Source organism: Syngnathoides biaculeatus, chromosome 4 (genome assembly GCF_019802595.1).
Source record: "Syngnathoides biaculeatus isolate LvHL_M chromosome 4, ASM1980259v1, whole genome shotgun sequence".
NCBI classification, from domain to species: Eukaryota; Metazoa; Chordata; class Actinopteri; order Syngnathiformes; family Syngnathidae; genus Syngnathoides; species Syngnathoides biaculeatus.
This window is the reverse complement of record NC_084643.1, coordinates 29,780,430-29,805,027: the sequence shown is the minus strand read 5'-3', so window position 1 is coordinate 29,805,027 and position 24,598 is coordinate 29,780,430. Positions and strand designations below refer to the sequence as shown.

Below are 24,598 nucleotides of genomic sequence, written 5' to 3'. Positions count from 1 at the left end.
TGACTGATGGGTATTTTTAGTTACCCAAGCATTGCCTTTTAGATTGATAGTTTTTGGCTTTGCATTTACTGTGTAAAAACTGCATTTGCTATTAAAGCCTCACTGCCATGCCTATAAACATTCTAAAATTGATATTATAATTAAAAATACATATAACATTATTCACTTCAATGTCTATACAAAAAAATAAATATGTACGGAGAGCGTGTCATCCATCCGCAAACTTGCGGAAATCTCATTCGCCATCCAAGGGGTAGCCATACAGCCTGCAACGTCATCAGTAGATGTTACACCGGGACATTCGCCATTGAAAACACGTAGTGGCACTTGCTGTGCGACACGGAAGCTCTTTTCGAGGAAAGAGAACACCTCACAATCGAGTGAAGTGACCGGGGCAATATTACCCTATCGTTTCGAGCCATATTTAGATATGTGAATCACTTCTAACTAACAACAGACTCCCCGACATTATGACAGTATGTGGCGCGATGAGCCGCCCCGACAAGCCGATCATGGCTTTGGGCAGGGTGGATCATCGGCGCCGAGCGGGCCTGGTTTACGACGTTGTCGACGCTTGTGGCTAAGTGTGCCATCATCGGCGGCGTTGTTTATCGTTTGATTGTTCTACGCCAAACGCCGGCACTGTCAGCGATCAACAATGCCGGCGACGATGGCGCACTCACCCGCGAGCGACGGCAACGCCGTAAAGCACCCGGGCTCGGCGCTGATGAGCCACCCCGGCCAAAGCAGTGATCGGCTCGTCGCAGCCCGGCATTGGTGGCTCGTCGTGCCCGGGCGATAAACAACGCCGCTGACAATGGCGCACTCACCCACGAACGACAAAACATTTAGCACCCCTTACTTATGTACGCAAATCTTTTGTCACGTTCTGAGAGGATTACGTCCCCCCCAACTATTGTTTTTTTTTTTTTTTTTTAGTAGCTCTGTACACACTTACCTATAATTTTTCTTCGTGGCTCTATACCATTTGGAACCAACGAAGCTCTCGTCCTTTGCCTGCCTTCCAACAGTTAAAACTAGGATAAACATACGAGCCTGCCTGAGTGCCCTGCTGCTGTTAATGTCACTTCCTGCTTCTTCTCAAAAACAAATCCCTCGAGAGGATTTTCATGGCGGGAATTACAAAAAGCTATATACGTCAAAATCATGTTTTGTGGTGAAAAAAATACATGGGTCCATTCCGGCTGCCTTTTTTTCATTGATAACATACTAAAAATCATGCATTTCATGTCAGTGGGGCTTTAAGGAAATATAAAGACCAGAGAGCTGTCTATGCTAAAAAAATAAACAATTTTTGAATCTGAGAGAACAGGGAAAATCGATGAGATATTGCACAAAGGTTAGGCACAGGCAATACAATACAACCATTTGGATCAGCCAAGGGTAGCAACAGGAGTTGATGACAGAAGCATTGTGAGATCTGAGAAGAAACACCAAAAGACAACAGTCAGTGACATCACTGCTAACCTCCACCGGGCCCGAGTGAAGGTATCACAATCTTCTGTTTGACAAAGACTTGGAGAGAAGAAATGTACAGGCCACACCACAAAATGCGACTATCTGAATCTGAAGGCCAGATTAGATTTTTGCAGAAGTTTTGCAACAACGTTTAATTGACGGCTGAGACCAAGATTAACCTCTATCAAAGTGATACAAAGGCCAAAAAGTACAGAGGAAGAAAAGATTTTGCTTATGAGCCAAAACACACAAGGTCATCTGTGAATCATGGTGGAGGTAATGTCATGGCTTGGGCTTTCATGGCTGCTTCTCAGTCGTATTGATGATGTAAGAAGTCTACAAAAACAAAATGTTTTTTTTTTTTGACTAATTAAAACTCCAAAATGTAGAGTCTATGTCCTAAATTCCCGTGAGAACAGGCTGCATTTTCCTCAATGATGAGAAACAAACGCAGTATGTTGTGGTATTCCTGTTTACATCTTTAAGTAGAGGTCTCATTCAAGTTGAACTTACTCATTTGCAGTCTCTTTTATCTCATTTGAAGTCACATTTGTGTATTTAGCTCTGCCTCGTAGCATTTTCACTTTAATTACACTCGAGAGTCGCACTGCATTGTGCATGTCGTCAAATAAAGTTTTAATCGCCCTTCCACTACTATTTCCAATATTTAGGTTTTTCTCCCCTTAAGCAAAACTTTATAACACACCAGCAGGGACTTTAGTGGGTTTTTTTTTTTTCCGTTGGTGTCCAGTTGTGTTTTTGTACCACCTTAAACTTAATTTCCTTCTCCATCTTCTGCTTAATATCTATCTGTGGTTTAGTAATATAATTGTGCTGGGATGTTTACACCAGAACAGTAATAATATTTTTAAATGCACATGTTTTTTTCCCTCTCTTTTCTACCTTGCTCAGTAGTTTTTCCACACTTTTCTAATGAAATTTTAATTGTCATTAGGCTTTCAAACATACGCATGTGTCTTTTGTTGTATCTTTGATAGGACATATGGATCTTTGCTATCAGGGGGGGAAAAAAGAATCCAGCAAAAGTTGAGAAGTAGGTGAAAACTCGGCAGTTTACTGGCAGATGCCAATTTATCCCACTTCCGGTCTACCGTGTCAGCATCTGCTTTGTGTTAGCGACTGTATTTTAGTAGTGTAGACTGCCACTGAAGGATTTCAAATCTAACTCCTAACTACTTTTATACAAATTCCTCGTTCCTGCTTTGATGGAAAGTCCTCCTTTGAGGTCTCTTCCGGCCTTTTGAAGCTTCTTTCAAGTACTGCTGTTTGGTCATGATTTCTGGAGTTGTAAAGTAAAGACATGTACAGTTAAACATACCAGTGACACCACTCCCTCTGAAATACAATTTAAATGTTGGGAAATATTGTTTTATAGCTGAAGTGCCAACAGAAGAAATAGAATCAGGATGTACCATGCCTAGATGCATCCTAAAATGTGTGAGCCATCTAAGAATGATAGTCCACTATTTGGCGTGTTCAGACCAACCAAGATCCATTTTATCTGATTGATTTGTTTGCATTTGATTATATTCTAATCTGTAATTGTAATCGTTTAAAAAGGAAGAAAGGAAAAAAAAGTGATTCAGTGGTTTATTGATTGATCCCTCAAAATCCTAATTTACTAATCTTCTGATGGATGAGAGATTGCATTGAAGCAGCAACACAAAGATAGGTAAAATTTTAAAAAATGGTTTCCCCCATTTAAGTACAGTGACAGTACAGTGGGTATTGAAATGTTACAGTTCTTCTAGGAGGACCTTACCAATCTCGAACCCATTTTATGGATCCCATCCTTTAATCCTTGCCTGATTCTTTTGCTTCATTTGAATTCTTTGGATTAAAAGGTTTTTCTTTTGCATCCCGCCAGTCCCATCTTGTGCCCTCCAAACTTGTTAATGAGTTCGGATAGAACGCAATATAGTCAGGAGTCTGAATTCCCATATTTGCTGGTATTTTGTTTGTATTCTCAGTTCATTTCCACATTTTTGCATCTGTGTCGCTCCAGTTGTCTGAGCTCAACAAAAGTACATACAAGGTTATTGTCGGGGCCTTTTGAAGTCACAGAACCAGGCGAACAATGGCAGAACAAGTAACCTTTTTCCCACATCAATAGGGAGATGTTTTCAAATGTGGTTGTATTGGCCAATAGTGTGTAATTTTGTAACCAATTACAACGATTGCAAGTAATTGTTAGGTTCATTTGAAAAGATAACCAGTCAGCACTGGATTTTGAAAAGAAATATAGAGGTATTATATTTAATGAAGGATTCGAAAACTGCATCTTTTTGAAAATGGAGAATGTGTGTATGCTCTCAAACATCACATTCCAAATAATAATGGTGAAATAAAGGGCTGTTGCCGTACGTTTGTCGAAGTAATGATCTTAATGATAGCACTTTTCCAGCAAAGAGAGAGAGAGAGCAATTGCAGCATTTTCGTGACTTTCTGCAGCTGTACATGAACAAGAATCATAAATGTGTTTGTTATTGCGTGGCTGATAATAAGAACATGGTGTGTGTGAGGGAGGAATGGAGGACTGAACTGTAAATTGAAGCTTGAGGGATGTTAATGGTGCAATACAGAAAAACGGCAAAGATAAGGTATTGATTCTGTCGCTTCATTTCCAGCAGAGTCCCTCAGCATTCACGCCCTCCGTGTGTTTTGTTTTTAATGTATGTGTTGCAAGCGTCCACTCTCTCTCACTTGATTTACTGGCTGTGTGCATTCATCTCGCACGGAATCACCTTTTAACCTCAGGAAGTCATGCACACTCAATCGCATATTGATCTGCTATCACACGTCATGGTGTGTGCAATGCAGAGGTCACATGTGACACATAGCAGACTGCATTTCCTGCGGTGCAGACATTTGGTGAATCATGAGGTAATATACAGTACAGTAAGAGCCAGTGAAAATGAGCTTCACGTTGTTTGCTGAGTGATCAAAGTCAAGAAGTAACCTGCTTAAGCTTGTTCTCACCAGTAATAATAAAAAAATAATTGAATAAATAAAACAATAAATGAGTATGAGTCATGTACTCAACTCAATAACAGAAAACTGTGATGCAACGCAGCGGTAGATATGTGGGAGATGAATTTCAAACCCATCAATTTCTTTGGTAAGATCGTAAGACTGTCCTACTTTTCTCTGGACATGTGGTCCCACAAAAGTGGATGGACTTCAACCTCTTTGGAGCTTGCCACCACAGTCCTATGTTTGTGTCCAGCGACTGGGGTCGGTTCTCTTTTAAGGCAAGAGGCAGAAGTTTGAGAAAGACCCGATGAAATTAAAGGAGCATGATCTTTCTGGCTGTCTTCACCATCCTACAGTCTTTTGTCAGGAGGTTGAAAATCACTCTGCGATGCGGCCAGGGATGATATTCTCAGTTTATGCTGTAACGGTTAACCAAACAACTCAAGTAATTTAATAAGAATAAAAGGAACAAACAAAATCTTCCTGAAATCTCAGTAGGGGTTATTGTGCCACATGGGATAATTGTGCTGCAGTAGTGCACCCAACTCTTTGTAAAAATAAGTCTGTGTGGTGGTGGCAAGGCAAAACGAAATAGTCTGTAAAAGTCAGCTAATGTTTAAACTTTGGGATACTTTTTTTTCCACTTAAAAAAAAGGTGGTATGCGGCCCACAAAAAGACATCATGCATCTGTTAACTAATTTAATACAGCCTACCATTGTCATGAGCAAGGCCGGGCCACTGCCAAGAGGAGTGTGGCATGGCCACTGTTCTGGGCGGTGTCACCTCTGACACCTGTCACAGCTGTTTTCCATTTGGACTCTAATTAGACCATGTATTTAAGTTTGGAGTTTTGTCACTGGCATTTGCAAGTTCGTTGCCTTGTGTTAGTGAGTTGCATTCACTGCCTGTGGGACTCTCCGCTTCTATGCGTAAGTCAGAGCAACCCTTAGTCACAGCGATTCTGTGCCCTTTTGTTAAGCTTGTTAGTTTGCCCCATAGTCATCGGACCTTGCTGTATCTCTTTTGGATCCTACCTAGCCTAGAGTTTTTGTGCCTCTGCCTTGTTTTGGACTGCTTTTTTGTATTGGCCAGTTTCCTGAATAAAACCACATTGAACATTATGCCTCTGCCTGGAAGTCCTGCATTCGGGTCCGCTCCCTTACCGTCGGTTCGTGACAACCATTGCTAGTTAGAAAGCATTGTAATCCGCAAGTGGTCAAGGGTAGATACAGCCGCCAGGGTTATTTTCAATCACTTCATTGAAAAAAATGGTAAAGAAACGCGCAATAAACCTATTCATTCATGACCTTTAAATGGCCACAACTCACATTGAGTAACTCAGTAGACAGACTGACAATTAGGTTAGCCAGTTAACAGCCACCCAACTCTGCACTCTCCTTCACTGATCTCTACATTACTCACCAGGCCAAGCCCTGCCTTTATAATATCCTACACACTCAGTCACTGTTACTACAGTAAAATGTGATTTGTGATCTTGCACACTGTTCTTTTATTGTTAAATAATCCAAATTTTTTCTTATTTGATTACTCAATCACTGGGATTATTTATTAAATACTCAATTGTGGAAAAAATTTGAAAGCTGTAGCCCTTCTTTCAATGTTTTCCCAGTAGAAAGAGCACATGAGTTGGTGGTGGTGGTGGTGGAGGGGAGTCTCGATGCCTTCCTCAGTTTGAACATGACACACCCGTGGTTGCCTTTGTCATTACTGGTAATGAGGCCCACCACAGTCGTCATCCTCAAACGCCACGATATTGTTGGCGCTCAGAGAGGAGAGCACACAGTTGTGGGTCAGCAGTTGGTTGGGCATACTCCCCTGTGGTTCCCCTGTATTCCCTGCGATGATCTCTGAGTCTTTTGTGGCCATGCCGGTAGAGAGTCCATTCCACCAGTTGCAGAGAGAGGTTTGGACTCCTATCTGTTTGAGTCTTTTGTGTGAGCTGCTTGGAATGAATGTGTTCAATGCTGAATTGAAGTCTGAATGAAAGCAACTACTTCAATGTAAAAGGCTCCCCCTTTTGCACAGTGCCAAAGGTTTTTGAATTTGCTTGTCTACCTTGTCTAAATGAGATCCCTGAAGGTGGCTCACATGGTATATTATCAGCACACGCCTGTAGGCTAAACCATTGTTGGTTTAAACGTGACAATAATTTAATTCTATGCTTATTACCAACAAATCTGTAGTTAATGCTCACTTTCTAGTCAGCAGAGTTGAGCTTTAAATATCTTTAAAGTTCTGTTGGTGGACTATCATCTGTGATTGGAGCAAAATGGTTACAAGGGTGACAACCACTGTGTCAGCCAGTGAGTGTTTTTTTTTTCTTTTTTTAAGCTATTTTACTGGAGGCTAATGAACCTCAGAGTCTGAGACTGAGAAACTTAATGACGACTATTTTTATTCTAAAAATATTTTAGCATCAGCGTACTGGGGATATGTGAGGATTGTGAGAAAATTGCCTATTTTGCTTTGAATAGAATGCTACCTTTGTATTTCAAAATGTATGATTGATGATCATTTTAGCTGTTTTCTGGCTCCACATCTTCAGTCGTCTTGGGATGGAGTTCAAAGTGGTCAAAGAGTAAAAAATATCTTAAGACAAACATCTTATGACATGCACATACACTATTCACTTGCCATCCTCTTGTTGGTCTGCATGCTTCCCTCACTGGGAGCAGAGGAGAAAATCTGCTTTCTGCATCAGACCTTTCGTCCTTGAGGCCCCATTTTTACTTTCTTAACTCTACTGTGTCAGCTGAAGCCACCCAAGAGTGTGCGATATCACTTAGAACATGTATTATTACAGTAATTAACACAGAATATACACTATTTTCAATGCTTCGTGCTCTTTTCTAACTTGGTAGTGATCACTCAAGCAGTCCACTCTACTGTGGTTAACACCAACATAGCCTGAAAGTGGTTAGGATGTTGTATATAGTGTGTGTGTGTGTGTGTGTGTGTGTGGTGTGTGTGTGTGTGTGCATGTGTCTGCGTGTGTGGACACACCCTTTTGGCCACAACTCACTCCAAGTGCTTTGAGTTGGCCATTTGTTGATGAAAACTTTTACAAGGGATTGGTTTTCGCTATTTCCTCCATCCTGTCCATCCACAACTGTTATGGCTTCAGTGGAAAGTTAGATTTGCTGGGTGTTCCCATTGTAGAAGTTTTGTACTGTTCACATTGTGATTTACTTATGATGTAGTCTCAAAATATTTGTCCTAAAACTGATCTGTACCTTAACTTTTTGGTGATAGTCGCAGTAGTACGTCGGTGTAGGACACAATTATCCACATTGTGTTCTATTGCAAGATAGTTTCATTCTGTGACTGATATGGTACATGTCCAAGTATGTAAGTTATGTATTTCACGGTGTGTTTGACTGTTTAATGTGATCACCAAATCCTTATACTCTTTTCAATTAGTTGTTCTGTCAGTATGAAATTAAACAGTCGTTGTTTTACGATGTTGTCTTTTTATGTTTTGGTTATTCTGTCTTCCTGAACCAAGTCAGAACACTGTCAAGAATAGAGCCAATCTGCTACTTTATTTTAATAAACCGAGTGCTGGAAAACGAAGATTACGAAAACATTATTTTGAACAGATGATTATCAAAAACAGAAGTCTTTTTTAATTGTGTCTAAAAGTACAGGGTAATGTAAGGGATTGAGGAAAAGTTGATTGCCATTGTGATTGAGTTATAAATAGTTCTTTATTCTAAATCATATTACTAGGGATTGACATATTGTTTGTCATGGTATGTTGAAAACATTGCAGCCAATATACATTGACGAGACGTATGTCATGTGGCCTCACTGAAGAAAGCGTGTAGATAGCTTTGACATTTTTGCCTGAAGTTGTCTAAGTATTCTCATTGCACAAGAACACACACATCCAGTTTTTCTATAAATATCCAAAGCTTTAGCTTGCATTATCCAATAATCACTGCAGTGGTCAATTTAACAGTTGAAAAATTACACTGGCGAGGTTATCAATTTACCAAGAATAAACAAAAATCTAAACTTTTTATTTTTTCTGCAAAATTTATTGTCTTGAAATCCTGCAGTCATTTCAGTGGCAGTGGGCATGTGTTCTCAGTAGTAAATTTACACTAGCTCCATCTGCTGGGTGTAACTTCCTAATGAAAAATGTTCATGGTAACCCCACCCCCCTCCCCACGCACGCACACACACACACTCACAGACACACACACTCCAGTTTGAAAGTCACTGGTGTAGCCTATGATGGAGATAAACAGACTGCTGTTCATTGATTGATGATCTTAAACTTTAATGGTAGAAAGGAGAAGCAGATTCAAAACTGATTTGAAATGTCAGTTTTGCACTTCTTTATAATCCATTTTATATCTGAAATCTTTCTAAATTCCCCAAAGAACAGTAGCATTCTGTGCCGAGTGTTTGGTGATGATGCACTTGCAAATGTAAACATAGATTTTTCTGTGCACCTGTAGAGAGGGAGAGAGGTCATGAGGTTATGTACATGTTTCTAGGACAACACTTGTGCCGGACATAAATAATAAATGAAGCGGAACCTCAGACCGTGAGCCAGTGGAGGAACAAGTGGTGTCCAAGGAATGACAAAATGCGCTTTCAGGTCCTCAAAGGAGCTCTGTGTACCCAGCCAACAAGGGGCCTTCGCTGCTCTGGAGCCCCCAACTCTTTCCTATGTCATAAAATGCCAGGCAAACAGGCCCAAGGGCCCATAGGCGCTCAAGAGTGGATGCACAACATCCGCACAAGATTTTCCAGCGTCGGGCTGTCCATTAGGAGTAGAATTTAGGAAGTTTGTTTATTGTGGCCGAAAGGCCTTCTGTAAATACGAGCGGAGAAACGCTTTAAGTCCTCTTTATATTCCAAAGTTCATGCAGCTGCATGCTTGGAAGCGCTCTTGGCATGCTGAGGGACATTTTTCTCCAGCAAATGTTTAACACAGTTTTATATCATTTGCTTTGGATGTAAATTGCTGAGGGGCCGTGTTTCTATTCTGCCTTTGCACGAGTGCATGCACACATTTAAAAAAAGGGTTTAATCTGGTTCTTGAGTTCCTTCGAGCCAAGGGAACAAATGAGCCATGTCCAGCTACTAAGCATAGAAATGAATAAACTGTTTGTTTCAAAAGCGAAAGGACACGTTATTGTTCGCTCAAAATATTTAGTTGTTTGAGTGCCAAATTTGAATAGAAGTATTTAGGCAGTAAAAGTGTAGCATTATAAATCTTTTTGTTGGAATTTCATACACCAGTAGTAACGTCCTTGTTCTAATGCAGCTTTCACCCCTTCCATCTATTATGTTCTCATTTGTATCTTTGCACACTGAATCTATCTATCTATCTATCTATCTAGCTATCTAGCTATCTAGCTATCTATCTATCTATCTATCTATCTATCTATCTATCTATCTATCTATCTATCTATCTATCTATCTATCTATCTATCTATCTATCTATCTATCTATCTATCTATCTATCTATCTATCTATCTATCTATCTATCTATCTATCTATCTATCTATCTATCCCATCAGTGTGTCAGAATTCATTCATTTTCCAAATCGCTTATGCTTGAAGGACATGATAGTTTTACACAATTTGTCTTTTTTTTCATAAATATTTTTATGTTGCTGTTGTACATGTAGGCGGCACGGTTAGTGTCTCACAGTTCTGGGCACCAGGGTTCAACTCCTTGCCCCGCCTGTGTGAAGTTTGCAGGTTTTCTCCAGGCACTCTGGTTTCCTCCCACATTCCAAAAACATGCAACATTAATTGGACACTCTAAATTCCTCAAAGTGTGATTGTGAGTGTGACTGTCTCAATGTGCCCTGCGACTGGCTGGCAACCAGTTCCGAGTGTACACGTCCCCCTGCCCGATTATAGCTGGCATTGGCTCCAGCAACCATTGTGAGGTTGAGTGGCTCAGATAATGGATGGATCCTCTGCGTGCGTGGTAATTGACCTGCTGATTTTGTATTTCTTCATTAGTACTTGTATTCTTTATGTTCTAAATGTACATTTTGTCATAGTAACGGTTTGTCATCATACTAGAATCCCTCCAATTATCGGATACAAATTCCTTGTGCCTCTTGTAACATAATCAAGCTGATTCTATACTGTCATATTTTGAAATAAGTATAATTCTAGCTAAAGTGGGGTAGAACTAGTTGGTGTTGGAGCCTCATTTAACAGCAGATGATTTTTTGAGAGTCCAGGCATACTTCTGTAGTATGAGTATCATGTCAATTGAGACGTCCAAGATCAGCACAGAGGTGAGTCACATTTACAGTCAGTATTTAATTTCTAGATGTCTCCACATGGACATGCTCCTCTATATTCATCCTTTGAGATCGCAGCTCTGATTAGTCATTCATTGCAAGTTTTCTCTTCCTTGTGTCAGACTCACACACATCTTCACATTCAGTGACAAAGCACTGCAGTGTAGCACTTGGCAAGGTCCATCGAATTTTCTCTCGAACAGCCACGCTTTGTTCACCTATTTGAACAGACAGATGGGAATGATCAATAAGTGTGACATCACAGGATAATCTCACACTGGTTGGAAATTCTCATGTATCATCAAACTGAACCAACACCAGGAAGTGAATGAGACATGTTTATCACTGTAACTGTTGAGTAATTCAGGACTATAATGACGTACAGAAATACACAGTTGAACACTAGCTGTTCCAGGAGAGTGTTAGTTTTTTATTTTTTTTTGGGGGGGGGGTGAATTTATTTTTCCCGCAGAAAATACTGCCAGTGGAATTATTTGCATTCTCAAAAACTACAGTTAAAAAGATATTTTTTTTTAAAGTGGAGGATAAACAACTGATGTTGAGAGACTGTTTATTTTAGTCCTCTTTTTGCCAGGTTAGTTCGTGAGGCTTTATTTTCCCATGTTTTTTTTAACCTTATTTTATAATCCAAGTTATCCATCTCAGAACTGTATTTTTTTACGGTCAGTGCATGTCCCGAGGGCAAGTTCTAATATTTGACTATGTTCCTTAGTCATGTCAGATGTGCAAAATTTCGGAAACACTTCTCAGTATGACACAATGGAGTTCTTCAACAATACAAACATCTATCCATCCATTTTCTGAGCCACTCATCCTCACAAGTGTCACGGGAATGCTGGAGACTTATCCGAGCTGTCATCGGGCAGGAGGCGAGGTACACCCTGAACTGGTCGCCATCCTATCGCAAGGTACATAGAGACAGACAACAGTCGCAATCACACCTAGGGACAATTTTAGAATCTCCAATGAATACATGTTTTTGCGATGTAGGAGGAAACAGGAGTGCAAGGAGAAAATCCACGCAGGCACGGGGAGCGCATGCAAAGTCCACACAGGCGGGATCGGGATTGAACCCCGGTCCTCAGAAGTGTGAGGCCAACGCTCCACAGCCGCACCACCGTGCCGCTCCACTACAAAAAATAGGCAAAATATCAAACATTGGACTATATCATTGTCTTTGTTTTTAATACAGCTCTTGTATTGAATCTCTGGTGTACCCAGTGTTATGGCGCTTCATCATTCACATCGTTCCACATTCATTTCCTGTCAACCTGTACCTTCCTCAGGAGGGTTATATTATGTGGGACGCTCTTCTGCTTTAAGGCTCAGGTCCCCTGACGTTAGGAGTAAAGTGTTCTTTTTTCCTCTCTCTCCAAAGCACTAACCCACTTTCCTGAACACTCAGGGAGACCTCTTTTGTCTTCACCTCAACACTGTCAGAGAAGATTACTGTTTGTTCTGTTTCTCTCTTTTGATTTATCTCTCCATCTTTTTTTTTTATTCTTTCTTTCTGCATCATCTCACACCCTCCAAGTGACCTTCGTTGTAGCTTGCCGGGGCTCGATGTTAGCAGGTTATAAAATGCAAGCTTGGCTGCCTCACGCCAAAGGTATCTTCTTCTTGAACACAAGACCTCAGCTCAAGGCAACTCTGTTAAACATTGACACCCAAAGACGCCCCCCCCCCCCACCCGCCCCCTCACAACACACACACACACACACACACACACACACACACAAGCGTAGTAATGTCTAGATATCATTTACAGTTTCTGACACTTATGGCTAGCCCCCTTTGAGTTATTGTTCAGGTTTTAGAAACACGAGTTTGTTGCTGTGTTCTTTCTGGTTCCTTTCTTGGATTTCTTAAAAGCGCACGCATACACCCGTATGGATGACAGGTTGATGGTGGTGCAAAGCATTGCTCGGCACTGACAGAAAACAGTAGTTCCGTTCACTGTGAGCCATTCCAACGACTGCGCGGTCTTACATCAGCTCGTAACCAGTACGAGTCATTATGCTGGAGATTACGGAACAGGGCTGGACACCTTTTCAACCATTCCCTGTAATTCCCTCGCTCTGAACAAAGAGACTGCTGTGCTGTTTCTGCCATTCATCAAATAACTACCCGGCTAAACTGGGAAGTAGATAGAGTCAAGGTCTTGCTTTTGCACACAGGAATGCACGGACACGGCGGTCAACACTGAGGGATGTTCATACTGTGTATATACAGGGTGAACCCCTAAAACCCAACAGCTGACATTTTGTTAATTGATGTTTTGTTAGATTTCGATTTGACTCACTGAAATTATTATGGCAATCAGACAACTCATATTCCAAAATGTTGATGGACGTTTGAAAATGTAGCAGGCGTTTTTGAGCCAGACAAAGTTATTCATGTTGGTGACTCATTTGCTCAGTGTAATCACCAGTTTCTCACTGACATCATTTTGAAAACAGTTGCTGACAGGTCTTGTAGATTTCATCACACAAAAACTCTCAAGATGGATGCCCCTTGTTGTCTTATAATTCTTCAACTTCAATTGTCGGGTAAACATGCCACTAAAAGCCACGCAAAACTTCAAAATGCCACCAAGAATGAAGTGAACAGCAAAAGTCTATGACAGAACTTTACATGGGTGTCGGTTTTTGTGTCTTTTCCCACATATTTGATAAAAGAAATAGCAACAGGAGAAAAAAGGATATACACAGTGTCCCAGGTTTATGAATGAGTTCCTACGAGACGGCAATGTAAACTGAATTTGTATGCAAGCCAAAACAGGCAGATCTGGCACTAGCCTCTAATGCCCAATAACAAATGCATAATTACAGTAATTTGTATAAAAAACACTTTTCAACCGTAAATATAAAACAAATGTTAAACAGTAAGTGCAGCTATAACTGAGTGTGGCCTCTTTCGCTGTCCAAACTACCAAACGTTTCAACCTTTTTCACAGTGACATTGAATGTATGTCACTGACATAAAGAATGTTGCTTGTCGCAGTAGTACTGCTGTCAGTGTCTCTCAAGGAGATTACTGTCAAGATGAAGTGACGAGTCACACCAGTGATCTGTTTCATCACAAACATGTATTAATTAAAATGGTCAATGATAAACTACTATACATTAAATGTTGATTAGTGTTTGTTTTGATTACGGTAAAACTGTTAGTCCATTCATATGCTGCATAGTAATCCTCAAGAAGGATTTTATGGCAGGAAATTGAAAAACTCTCAAATTGACTCATTTTAGTTAATGATAATAAACAATACTCAAAATCTATACAGTAATAGGATGTGGTGGGTCCTCTGAATTGGTTTGCCTTTGGCACCCAAATGAATGAATGCACCCATTACACTTGTACAATATGATGAGGTATGTCACAAATGTTGACAAGACAAAGAATTGCAGAGTTTAAGAAATACTTGGATTTATTTCTGTGCATATATATTTTCCAAAGGGTCGAGTGTGGTGGAAAGGAGAAATGGAGGTTTCGCTGTGATGGTGCTCAGCAGTGGTTGGACTGCAAGAGAGCAGATGGGTCATAGAAGGCTCAGCTGGTGCGACAGTGCTTTAATGTGCTCTTTACTGGGCCCTGGTGGCTAACTGGCTTGTCCGATCTGGTCGTTATGGCCGCACTGTTCCTGCTGTCTCCCTAATTGTTATGACCACCAAGGAAATCATGTGTTCATTATAGTTTGTGTGTGTCATCAGCATTATCACCCAAAGGCTAAAAGCATGTTACTAAGTGACAACAAAGGAGAAAACATTGTCAGTAGATGATGTAGCTGGTCTATTTTAGTGACATGTGATGAAAGCCCTGTTGTATCTCCAGACAAAAGGTATTCTTTCTCTGCTATGGCCACAACATCAATCAATAAAGAAATCTGGATTTTCAGCAAATTAATTTGGATTTAAGTATTGCGACAGCTGACCGTTTCACTTACTGGGAAGACTTTTTTTTTTTGGCTTACAATTTACAGATGAGCTTCCTCCAATAAATTTACCCCAAAGTTGGTTACCTAAAATTGTCCAAAATGTATTAGTAGACATTATGAAGGATTAAAAATCATGGAAACTGGGGTTCAGCCCAATATCTGATTCATTAATCAGTTAAAGCTCTCTCTGTAAATTATGTTTGTACTGGTGAAAATGATGAGGTCACTTTAAATTAAATATGAATTAGGGGACACTGTATGTGCTATTATTCTTTTGTTTTTGTTTGTAGATTTTGAAGATTACAAGAGCTTTATGTCAAAATAGACAAAAAGATTGATCGAACCAAGTCCGCCTCACTTTTGTGAACAAGCATCAAGAAGAAAATTAGGTATTACTTTTATTCCTTAACTGCACAGACCTGTCAATTGAGACCTTTATTGATCCCGTATGTCTTTATATTTGTGTAATGCTCTCAAATATGCCTCTGAACAACTCCTATGACTGAAATGTTAAAACATTTAATGATATCCAGGAAATTATCCCCCAAAAAGAAAGAAAATCATTTCACACGAACATCAACATTTTCTTAGGCAATAACTGGAGTCTTTTTTTCCCATATTATTTTATGTCCAAGAGAGGGCGCCATTACTCCATTTAAGAACCTTTAGAATGCTTAACTTCCTTGCTATTATGCATTTATACTAATATCCTGCAAGAAGAAGAAGCATCCATTCTATATATTTCTCTGTCTTTGGAAGCATGGTGGAATAGTGATTTGCACGTCTGCCTCACAGCTTTGAGGTAGAGGTTCAAATACCATTCCAAACTGTGCAGTTAGTTGAAGACTCAAAATTGTCCATTTGTGTTTTAGAGTGATTGTTTGTCTATATGGCCTGCGATTGGCTAGCGAGCAGTTCAGGGTGTACGTGACCTCTCATGCGGATGTCAGATTGGATGGGCTCCAGCTCGCTCTCCAAATGAGGTTATGGATGTGTGTATGTTTGTTTGGGGTTTTTCTCCCCCCCCCCCCATACACACACAAACAAATCAACATAACAGTTTAATGGAAGTAAAGGAACTGCTGCATCTGTTGAAAAGCCCCTACTTGTGCTGACATGGAATTCTTTTACATGCATACAGCCTAGGAGAATGATTTGTGCGTCTGACCTGACATATAATTTTCAACACGATTCCCCCCCCGTATCTGAAGTTAAATTAGAAGTCAGATCAGTCAGAATTTTACAGAGTCAAATGAATACACCTAATAACAAGGTAGGCTGCAGACAAGATTTATGATGTCACTGCACTGCCACGGTGACAGAATTATGACTGCGCAGCAGCCGTCGGTGCTCGTCTTTTCTTCACGCTCTGTAACCGAGGACTGACTTCCAGGGGGATTTCTCCATGATATGTCTGCTTTCACAGCTCATCACTTGCTGCTGTCATCGGGCCAGCTGATGTGAGCCAATGCCTGCCGTGACTATTCTGTGAAATTAAAGACCTGTTATGATCCTTTTTTTTTTTTTTTTTTTTTTTTTTTTTGTTCTCAGGTGGGTAAAGCATCTCAGAGACTTACTTTTCAGGAAGACTTCATGCTTTAAAATAATTGATCTGGCATGACGAAGCAAATATCATATTATGTTGTGTATGTATAATCCAAATGTTGGAAGAGGAAAATTAAAGTGTGCCCCCTGTGTGAAAAGACAAAAGAGGCCCTCAATCTTCCGGATGGTTCCCACAATGTTCAGATCAGTGTATGCCTTTGTGTGTAACACTGTGTGGGTGAGGTTTGGTTCTCAGATTGGATCAAGATGACAGTCAGCCTTCTTGATTTATTGTGGTTTGAGGGGCTGTAGGCTTGTGGTTCTTTTGTTCTGTTTCGGCAAACAGCTTGTAATCTTATGAACTGCTTTTGAAGACTAGAGGTTTTGTATTTTTATTAGAGACAATTCACAATTTTCTGATTTTTGGCTAAGAATGTATTTTTCATGATGAACATGATCGAGAGACATTGCATGGGTCATCGGATGGAATGATAGCATTAATGAAGAAATTGTTCATTTCATTTTTTTTAAAATATGGATTCTTATATTTCCCCATTTCAAGTCTTAGAAATCAGGTCAAAGGCCTATTCTGACATTGGTGCAGTATAGGACAACAGAGTGATTGAAGGAGGTGATAGACAGATGAACAAATAAACTGACAGATAAAGAGAGACATCAGGAGATGAATGTTGATGGATGAACTTGATTCTACATCTTAAATCCTAATTTACCCCTTTCATGCGCAAAGGAGATCATTCTAAAATGGTTTAAGACTTTGTTCAGACGTATTTCTTTCATAATACAACACCAAAACTCTGAGGACCTAATCAAGTTAATAAAGTAAAAGCTCTGGTTGAACATTTTCTATTAATAATGAATTATTTGTTTTTAATCTCACAGTATAGAGAAGATTATAAATTGTTTCCTGAGCACTCCATAACTCTGTCGGCTGGCTGCAGCATGGTTCCTGTTGCCCATTCCTTGCACACACAGGAAATTTTCCATTTTTCTTCACACGTCCGTTAAGAAACACGAAACACAAAGGACTCCAGATCCCTAGAACTATGGGTGGAAATCTCCACATAACAACATAGATAAGGTCGTGGAAAAAGAAAAAAATCGACCATACCTTGCGAAATCAACATACAGTAATGAGTGGTACGTTGTGTGATAAGTGACCCAATTTTTAATTTAGTGAAGTTCACAACAAGCAGCAGTTTGTCAGATCGTGGCCGATTCTTCAGAAAAGAAGTGGAATTCTTGGTTCATGCTGATTATCGCCAATCCGCTATCTTAACCTTGAGCCACAATGCAAAACATCATTGACAGGTTAACAAACTCGCATCAATGTCTCAGTTTTATCTTACTTACCAACAATGGATAGCATTCTGACAAACAATAAACAATATTCACAGGCATATATTTGTGGTCTGCAAAATATGACTAGTATTACTGCAGGTTACTGAGTAGTTGCAACCGTCTTGTTCGTGTATACGGGCTGTATGCAGGGCAGTACGGATGTGAACTTTGATTCATGTACTACGTATAATGCCCTTTCGTGGCCATGGGATGCACACAAGAAGGAGCAGCACAGTGCCATAATCCACAAACTGGTTTATTGTTTACATTCGGTTTAATTATGTTTTTACTAGAGCAGCAACTATTATTTTAATAACTGATTAAGCTGTCAATTGTTTTTATCAATTAATCAATGAATTGGATAAAAATATATTTGCGGGATTTCTATCCCTTCAAAAACAGGACATGATTTCATATTGATCATGCAGCAAATATGTATATACGTATATGTTTGTTTGTTTTTGTAGGTTGAAACAAATTACTATTTTCTGTTCTTTTTGATGCAGAATATCAATTTATGAAATGATTTCAGCTATGCGTGTGGTCTTGGAACAAATCACACTTTTAAGTGAAGGCACCTCTGTAATTGTAACCGAAGAAGGCAGTTGTGTTTTGGGCCTTGAAGATTAAAATAGTGATTCGTAGACCTGCTAAAACCAGACGTAAAGCTGCATATTCAACAGGCAGTCATCATTTTGGATGGGAAAATCCCATTTTTTTTCACAAAGCTTTGATCGACTGCCTCTTAGTATTTAGCCTTCTTCTTTGGCCTGCTTTAGTCACCTCCTTCTTTCCCTGCTAGCTAGCCAGTGTGACCTATTATTGAGATAATGACATAAGACGTCTGCCTTCTTCTGTTTCTTAGAGTATGTTTTTGTCCAATGGTTTCAGTCAGTGAGTTATTCAGAACTTTTGCCTGAGGTGTTCCTTCCTTCTCGGATCTGTACTGGTGTATGCATTGATGAAACGACATACTGAAGCCCAGACCGAAAAATAAAAATACATAGAAACGGCACACAGGGAGTCTGCAGCCTCGACTTGAACCCCAAACCTCACAACTACGAGGTTTAAAAAACATAATAGGTCACAAAATCGATATTGAGACTTTTCCATGGGTGGATCTAAGTTCTGATCCTGGCCGTCGGGGTATGTGCTGAGCGGATTCTACACGGGTGACATAAACAGCTGTGGGTCACTCACTGGCTTATCAGATTCGTCATCGTAACATATCACATGAGCACACGCTGCTAAAAATAAACACGAGTTAAGCATGAACTTGCCCAGTTGCTTCCACTTACGTTCTCCAATTTCCTACAAGAATCTCTTTCTAGTGGTAATCAGTTTGCTCCCAAAAAGTCTCTAGGCTGCGTTGTAAATGCAGAAGAACATTGTTGTCTGTGAGCGATGTGTTCAATGCATTACAATAAAGATTTTCAATTTCACTCCAAAGTTTTTGTATTGATGTATTGTTCCAAGGCGGCACGGTGGATTAGCTGGTAAAGCGTTCGCCTCACAGTTCTGAGGTCCCGGGTTCAATCCTGGACCCGCCTGTGTGGAGTTTGCATGTTCTCCCCGTGCCTGCATGGGTTTTCTCTGGGCACACCGGTTTACTCCTACAACCCAAAAACATGCAACATTAACCCTAACCTAACCGAACCCTAACTCTAAATTGCCCCGAGGTGTGATTGTGAGTGTAGCTGTTTGTTTCTATGTGCCTTGCGATTGGCTGGCAACCAGTTCAGGGTGTACCCCGCCTCCTGCCCGTTGACAGCTGGGATAGGCTCCAGCACTCGACCGCCACCCTCGTGAGGATAAGCAACAAAGAAAATGGATGAATGGATGGATGGATATTGTTCCATCAAGCCTCGCTATCATGATTGTGTTCATCCATGAAGTGCATGAAGAAACCTATTTATTGATTAGGTAATCAGTTAAGGTTAGCCTAAACAATTCTATGCTTCCATCTTTTGGGGAACCCTTAGGGCAAGGCACCTTCCTGCCCCTAAAAGACCAGAGATGACGACGGCGATCTTGTCCAACATTAGCAAACTCTGGCCTCACAAATCGGTTTTCAGGATTTCCCACAAGGGGCACTCCCAAGATCTTGTCCAGAGTTTTCCTAGAAGAGTGAAAGCAGTCAAAACTGCAAAGCACGGCCCACCTCCACATTTTTCCCATTCCTCCAACACATTCACATGCATTCTTGCGCAGTTTCCAGAATGTTTTCATGAGCGTCCACGTCCAAGTCAAGTATTCCTCTTTCTACCTCAAGAACAATAAATCACCACTCTTAGTGTGTGTGTGTGTGTATGTGTGTGTGTGTGTGTGTGTGTGTGTGTGTCTGTCTGTCTGTGTGATGATGTCTGTGATATATAAGCTGGGTAATTAAGCTCTGGAGGACGAATCATTTCTGGGGAAATGACCCAGCTTGTTATCGTCACCATTGACTCACCTCTTCACAGGTCAAAAGGCTTTTCAAGCCTTTTTTCTTTTTACTGTTTGATTGTGGAAAGTTGTTAAAGATGCGAATCTGCAGTACGCCATATGGTCGTGTGTGTGTGTGTGGTGTGTGTGTGTGTGTGTGTATAGATTCTCTCAAGGCCCTTCATCCATCTAAAAAAAAAAAAAAAACACAAAAGCCGTCCTAAATATCCATCCATCCATGTTCTTTGCCGCTTATCCTCACGAGGGTCACGGGGATTGCTGGAGCCTATCCCAGCTGTGAAAGAGCAGGAAGCGGGGTATACCCTGAACTGGTTATCAGCCAATCGCAGGGCACTTACAGACGAACAACCACTCACGCTCACAATCACACAATTTAGAGTCTCCAATTAATGATGCATGTTTTTGGGATGTGGGAGGAAACCAATGTGCCCGGAGAAAATCCACACATGCACGGGGAGAAGAGGCAAACTCCACGCAGGCGGGGCCGGGATCAAACCCGGGTCCTCAGAACTGTGAGGTCAAACCTTTACCAGCTGATCCACCATGCCGTCCATCCTAAATATGCACTGTAAATATGACACATCATATAGAGAAGGGTTTTGTTAAGAAGACGAACAAATTGGAATTCATTTTTAAAAAGTGCAAAGTATGACACCTTTAAAACGCCACTGCATGGAACAAGGGTGCTTGGTGTTGATAAACTGGGGGAGGGCCAATTCCTTCTTTTCTCTTCTTGTGTCCGCTTTAGCCCTGGTCAGAAAATGTGTTAAGCCTTATCTCAACAATTCAGTACTATATTGTGCTAAGTCTTACGTTTTCATCATTTACTGTTAAACATGTTTAATGTATTTTGAAATAAATAATAATAATAAAAAGAAATGACTTCAATGGGTTTTTAAACTGTAGAAATGAGCAAATGAAAAGGATTGGTGCTTTCCAGCATTATGTTAGTTTATGGAGTAGTAGATAAATGTGTGCTTTAATTAAGCACCATCAGACAAATATGCGGCGCTGGTTTCCTGTTGAATTCTGCTGCTGGCGTGCACATGCTTGGTATCACCCACATTGCAAGAATACGCCCAGGCACGACATCTGCATCACTGCTGTGGCACATACAAACAATGCAGGTTCCCTTAGTGCCTTCTTTTGGCGTGCATTTGTGACAGGAGCTGTAAATTAGGCCCCCGCCCCCTCACCGCGCGCCAGACAGAAGTTGCAGTTACAGTTGCAAGTCATATGTTGTGGATTTTGGGATGTCTTGCGGGGAGATCTGTTGGCCAGAACGGAAACAGGCCTTGCCCCTGAGGTGACATATTTCTTCCTGCAATAACAACTGCTTGAAGGGTGCATGACGTCTTGGTGTCTGCAGTGTGGAACACGGCACCAGCTGGAGGGACACGTACGCTGGATATGGCCCATATCCCTCGGAATGACAAATCAATATTTAAAAGGCTGTGATAAATGATAGAAGCGCTTTTTGACACTGGGTTTATGGGATGTAAAATATGCATGTGATCTTGGCTTAATGCCTGTGGCCCTTTGACCCACTGCTATATCTCTCTTGAATTTTAAGTTGGTGCCAACATTCTGAGTACCGTAATTTCCGGCCTATAAGCCGCGACTTTTTTCACACGCTTTCAACCCTGTGGTTTATGCGGTGATGCGGCTAATTAGTGCATTTTTTCTAACGGCCGCAAGGGGGCACTTGAGTGGAAAAGGTAAGCGTGAGACTGAATATCTGTGCCGAGGAAGTGACTTTTACCGGTCTGGCCCTGTTAATGCTGCGTTAGCGTGTTACTGCTGTGTCTCGGTGATTTTTACCAGTATGTTTCTTTTTTTTAATCGGCCCTCTTAGCACGGCACTAGTGTTAGTGTTAGCGTGGCGGTGCCAGTGTTAAACTCTCTGTGTACCGTCTTTCTTTATAAATATTTCCTGTTTCAATATTGGTTTCAATGTGAGCACTTGCGGCTTTTACACAGCTGCGGCTCAAGTCTGTACCAAATGGTATTTCCGTTATAAATGTACTGGGTGAGGCTTATAGGTGCGCTCTGTAGGCAGAGAATTATGGTATTTTAAAACAGACATATTCTTACCTCAAATATACAGTAAAAACATTCATGGGCCACAACATTGAGTACACTTTTGCACATTGTTTCAAAAATAATCCTACTAGTAATCCTCAATCTTGATTGAAATTTTGAGCGCAGAATTGAATTCTGTTGTACAGACTCAGCCAGTGCGATTATTTCTGCTGCGTCTATTTCCAAGCAAAATGACTACTGTTCCTTATAAGAATCTTCTTCGATGTGAGGTTCTCCTTCATCATGACCCACACCTTAGTTGTGATCCATGACGATTGTCTTCTGTCTCTTCCCCTGGAAACGGTCGTGGTTTTCTCTCCCAAACGCCTGCACAATTAACAAACATAATTTGGGAATGTGGGAGGAAGCCAGAGTGTACCCGCAGGAAACCTCCACAAGGACAAGGAGGGAATGTAGATTTCACACGGGAAGACCACAGCCCGGGTTCAAACCTCCCCCAAACTCATAGGCTGTCACACGTTTGGCAAAAGGTTTTCAAGTGATGTTAAAACTGTTTCCCAACTGGTAGAGAAACTACAGTAGAATTGTGCTCTCATCTACTTTTAATTTGAATGCCTGACAAAAATTGAGGTGGCACAATAGACGACTGTTTAGAGCAACTGCCACATAGTGCTGAGGAGCTGGGTTCAAATCCCGGTCCTGCCTGGAAGGAGTTTGCATGTTCTCCCCGTGCCTGTGTGGCTTTTCTAGGAACACTCCGGTTTCCTCCCACATCACAAAAACAGGCATTAATAGGAGACTCTAAATTGCTCCTTATTGTGAGTGCAACTGTTGTCTGCCTCTATGTGCGCTGCGATTGGGTGGTAACCAGTTCTTGGCGTGCCCCGGCTCCTGCCCAAAGATAGCTGAAATAGGCTCCAGCACTCTTGCGACCCTTGTGGGGATGAGTGGCTCAGAAAAAGGATGAATGGTTGGAGAAAAATGGAGGTGGTGTCATTTGGGATACATTGTAGTTCTCTACAAGCGTGGGTGTCTAGTAGTCATTAGACAATTGGGATTTATTCATACATCTCTTGTACTGGATGGGAAGTGGCAACTCAATATTGTTCCTGAAAAATAAGTGTAAATAAGAACAGCAACATTTAATGAAGGCCCAAGTTGTGGAAAAGCAAATCCACATAGGTACAGTATGTTCTAATGCTCATTTACTCATAAAGCTCAAATGAGTTTACTGCCAACTGTAACTCCTTAATTCCCTTTTTAATGCCAAGACCAAAGACTATTCTTTGTTTGTTGAAAAGGGCGTGGAGGCTGCCACAGTAATCCCCCCCCCCAAGTTCATTCCTATCTCTAGAGGTGCATCGTAGGGGTTAATTTAGCACGGATAGAGGGAGGAGGGGTGGGGGTGGGGGGGTTACAAAGAGGGGAAGGAGTGCGCACACTGGGCCAGTTGTGCTGGTCACTCCCGCAGAGACGATGGCCTTTTTTGTCAAGAGCTCTCTTGTCTTCGCACAGGACACTCTCCCGCATTCACAGTCGTGAAAGTGACGCACAAAAGAGAAGAGAGATGGATTTTAAAAGGCGGCATTATTCCCCGGATGGGTGGTGACCGTAGGCGCCCCTGAGTGGATCGTTGTGGAAAAGTAGGAGAAGGAGACGAACACGCGGATGAGTCGCGGGATTTTCTAACCATCTCGTCACCCAACCACCCACGGTTACCCCAGCCCCTCTCTCCCAAATTTTTACGCACCAACTTGCGAAACTAGTTCGGGGTCCGGTACCTGTTACGGTGACGTTCAAGTCATGCGGCGTCTCAGACTCGGCGGTCAACTTTAAAGAAGAACACACTTCTGGATCTCCGTCTGTCTAAAGGATGCCCGTTGATAACTTGACAAACATGGAGGAAAAATTGTGGATATTGGAAGACCTGAATATGATGTACATACGGCAGATTGCGCTCAGCTTGCAGGTAAAACTTGTTGCAACCGACTTTTTTGCTCACACTGCATTTAGAGCCATTATTCACTCTCCCTCTGACAGTAGTGGTCATAGTTTGGAGATATTAATTGAAGCTTTATTATTACTGTGAGCGGTTTTGTAGATGCTGAGAGGGGTTTTTTTTAATATTAGGTAACATTTATTTAGCTTCTTAACCAGTATAAAGGGGTGTGCTTAGTAAATGTGCCTATTATCTATTAGCAGCTACAAAGTAAATTGCTAGCAGTGTGCAGGTAAAAGTTGGTGACAATCACTTTTTTTTTTTCATTTTTCCCTTAGCCTATGCGTAATTGATTTTCCCTTTGGCTATTTCATTAGGAACAACCACATGTGACATGTTCTTAAATCAAAGATTCAATGTTTCCAGTCTGTGTTTTGGTAAAACTGGATTGACATCAATATCAGCTAATCTTTTAAAACTTTTATTGTAATTTTTAAAATCCCTAACCTTTTGTAATCACCCAACATCATTTT

At 41.0% G+C, this 24,598-nt stretch overlaps 1 protein-coding gene across 5 annotated transcripts in view; it reads left to right on the top strand.

The window, feature by feature from the left end:
• rtkna (rhotekin a) overlaps window positions 1–24,598 on the top strand; it is a 78,156-nt gene that overhangs the window by 972 nt on the left and 52,586 nt on the right. Inside the window, exon 2 of one of the 5 annotated variants that reach the window (XM_061817499.1) lies at window positions 15,025–15,123. The exons of 3 other annotated variants lie outside the window; for them this stretch is intronic. Coding sequence is in view for 1 of the 2 variants with exons in the window: in XM_061817497.1 (XP_061673481.1) it covers window positions 24,000–24,095 (96 nt within the window). In the remaining variant the exon portion in view is untranslated. Of the gene's footprint in view, window positions 1–15,024; window positions 15,124–23,568; window positions 24,096–24,598 lie in introns of those variants that run through there. One more of the 5 variants, XM_061817497.1, reaches the window with a different exon arrangement.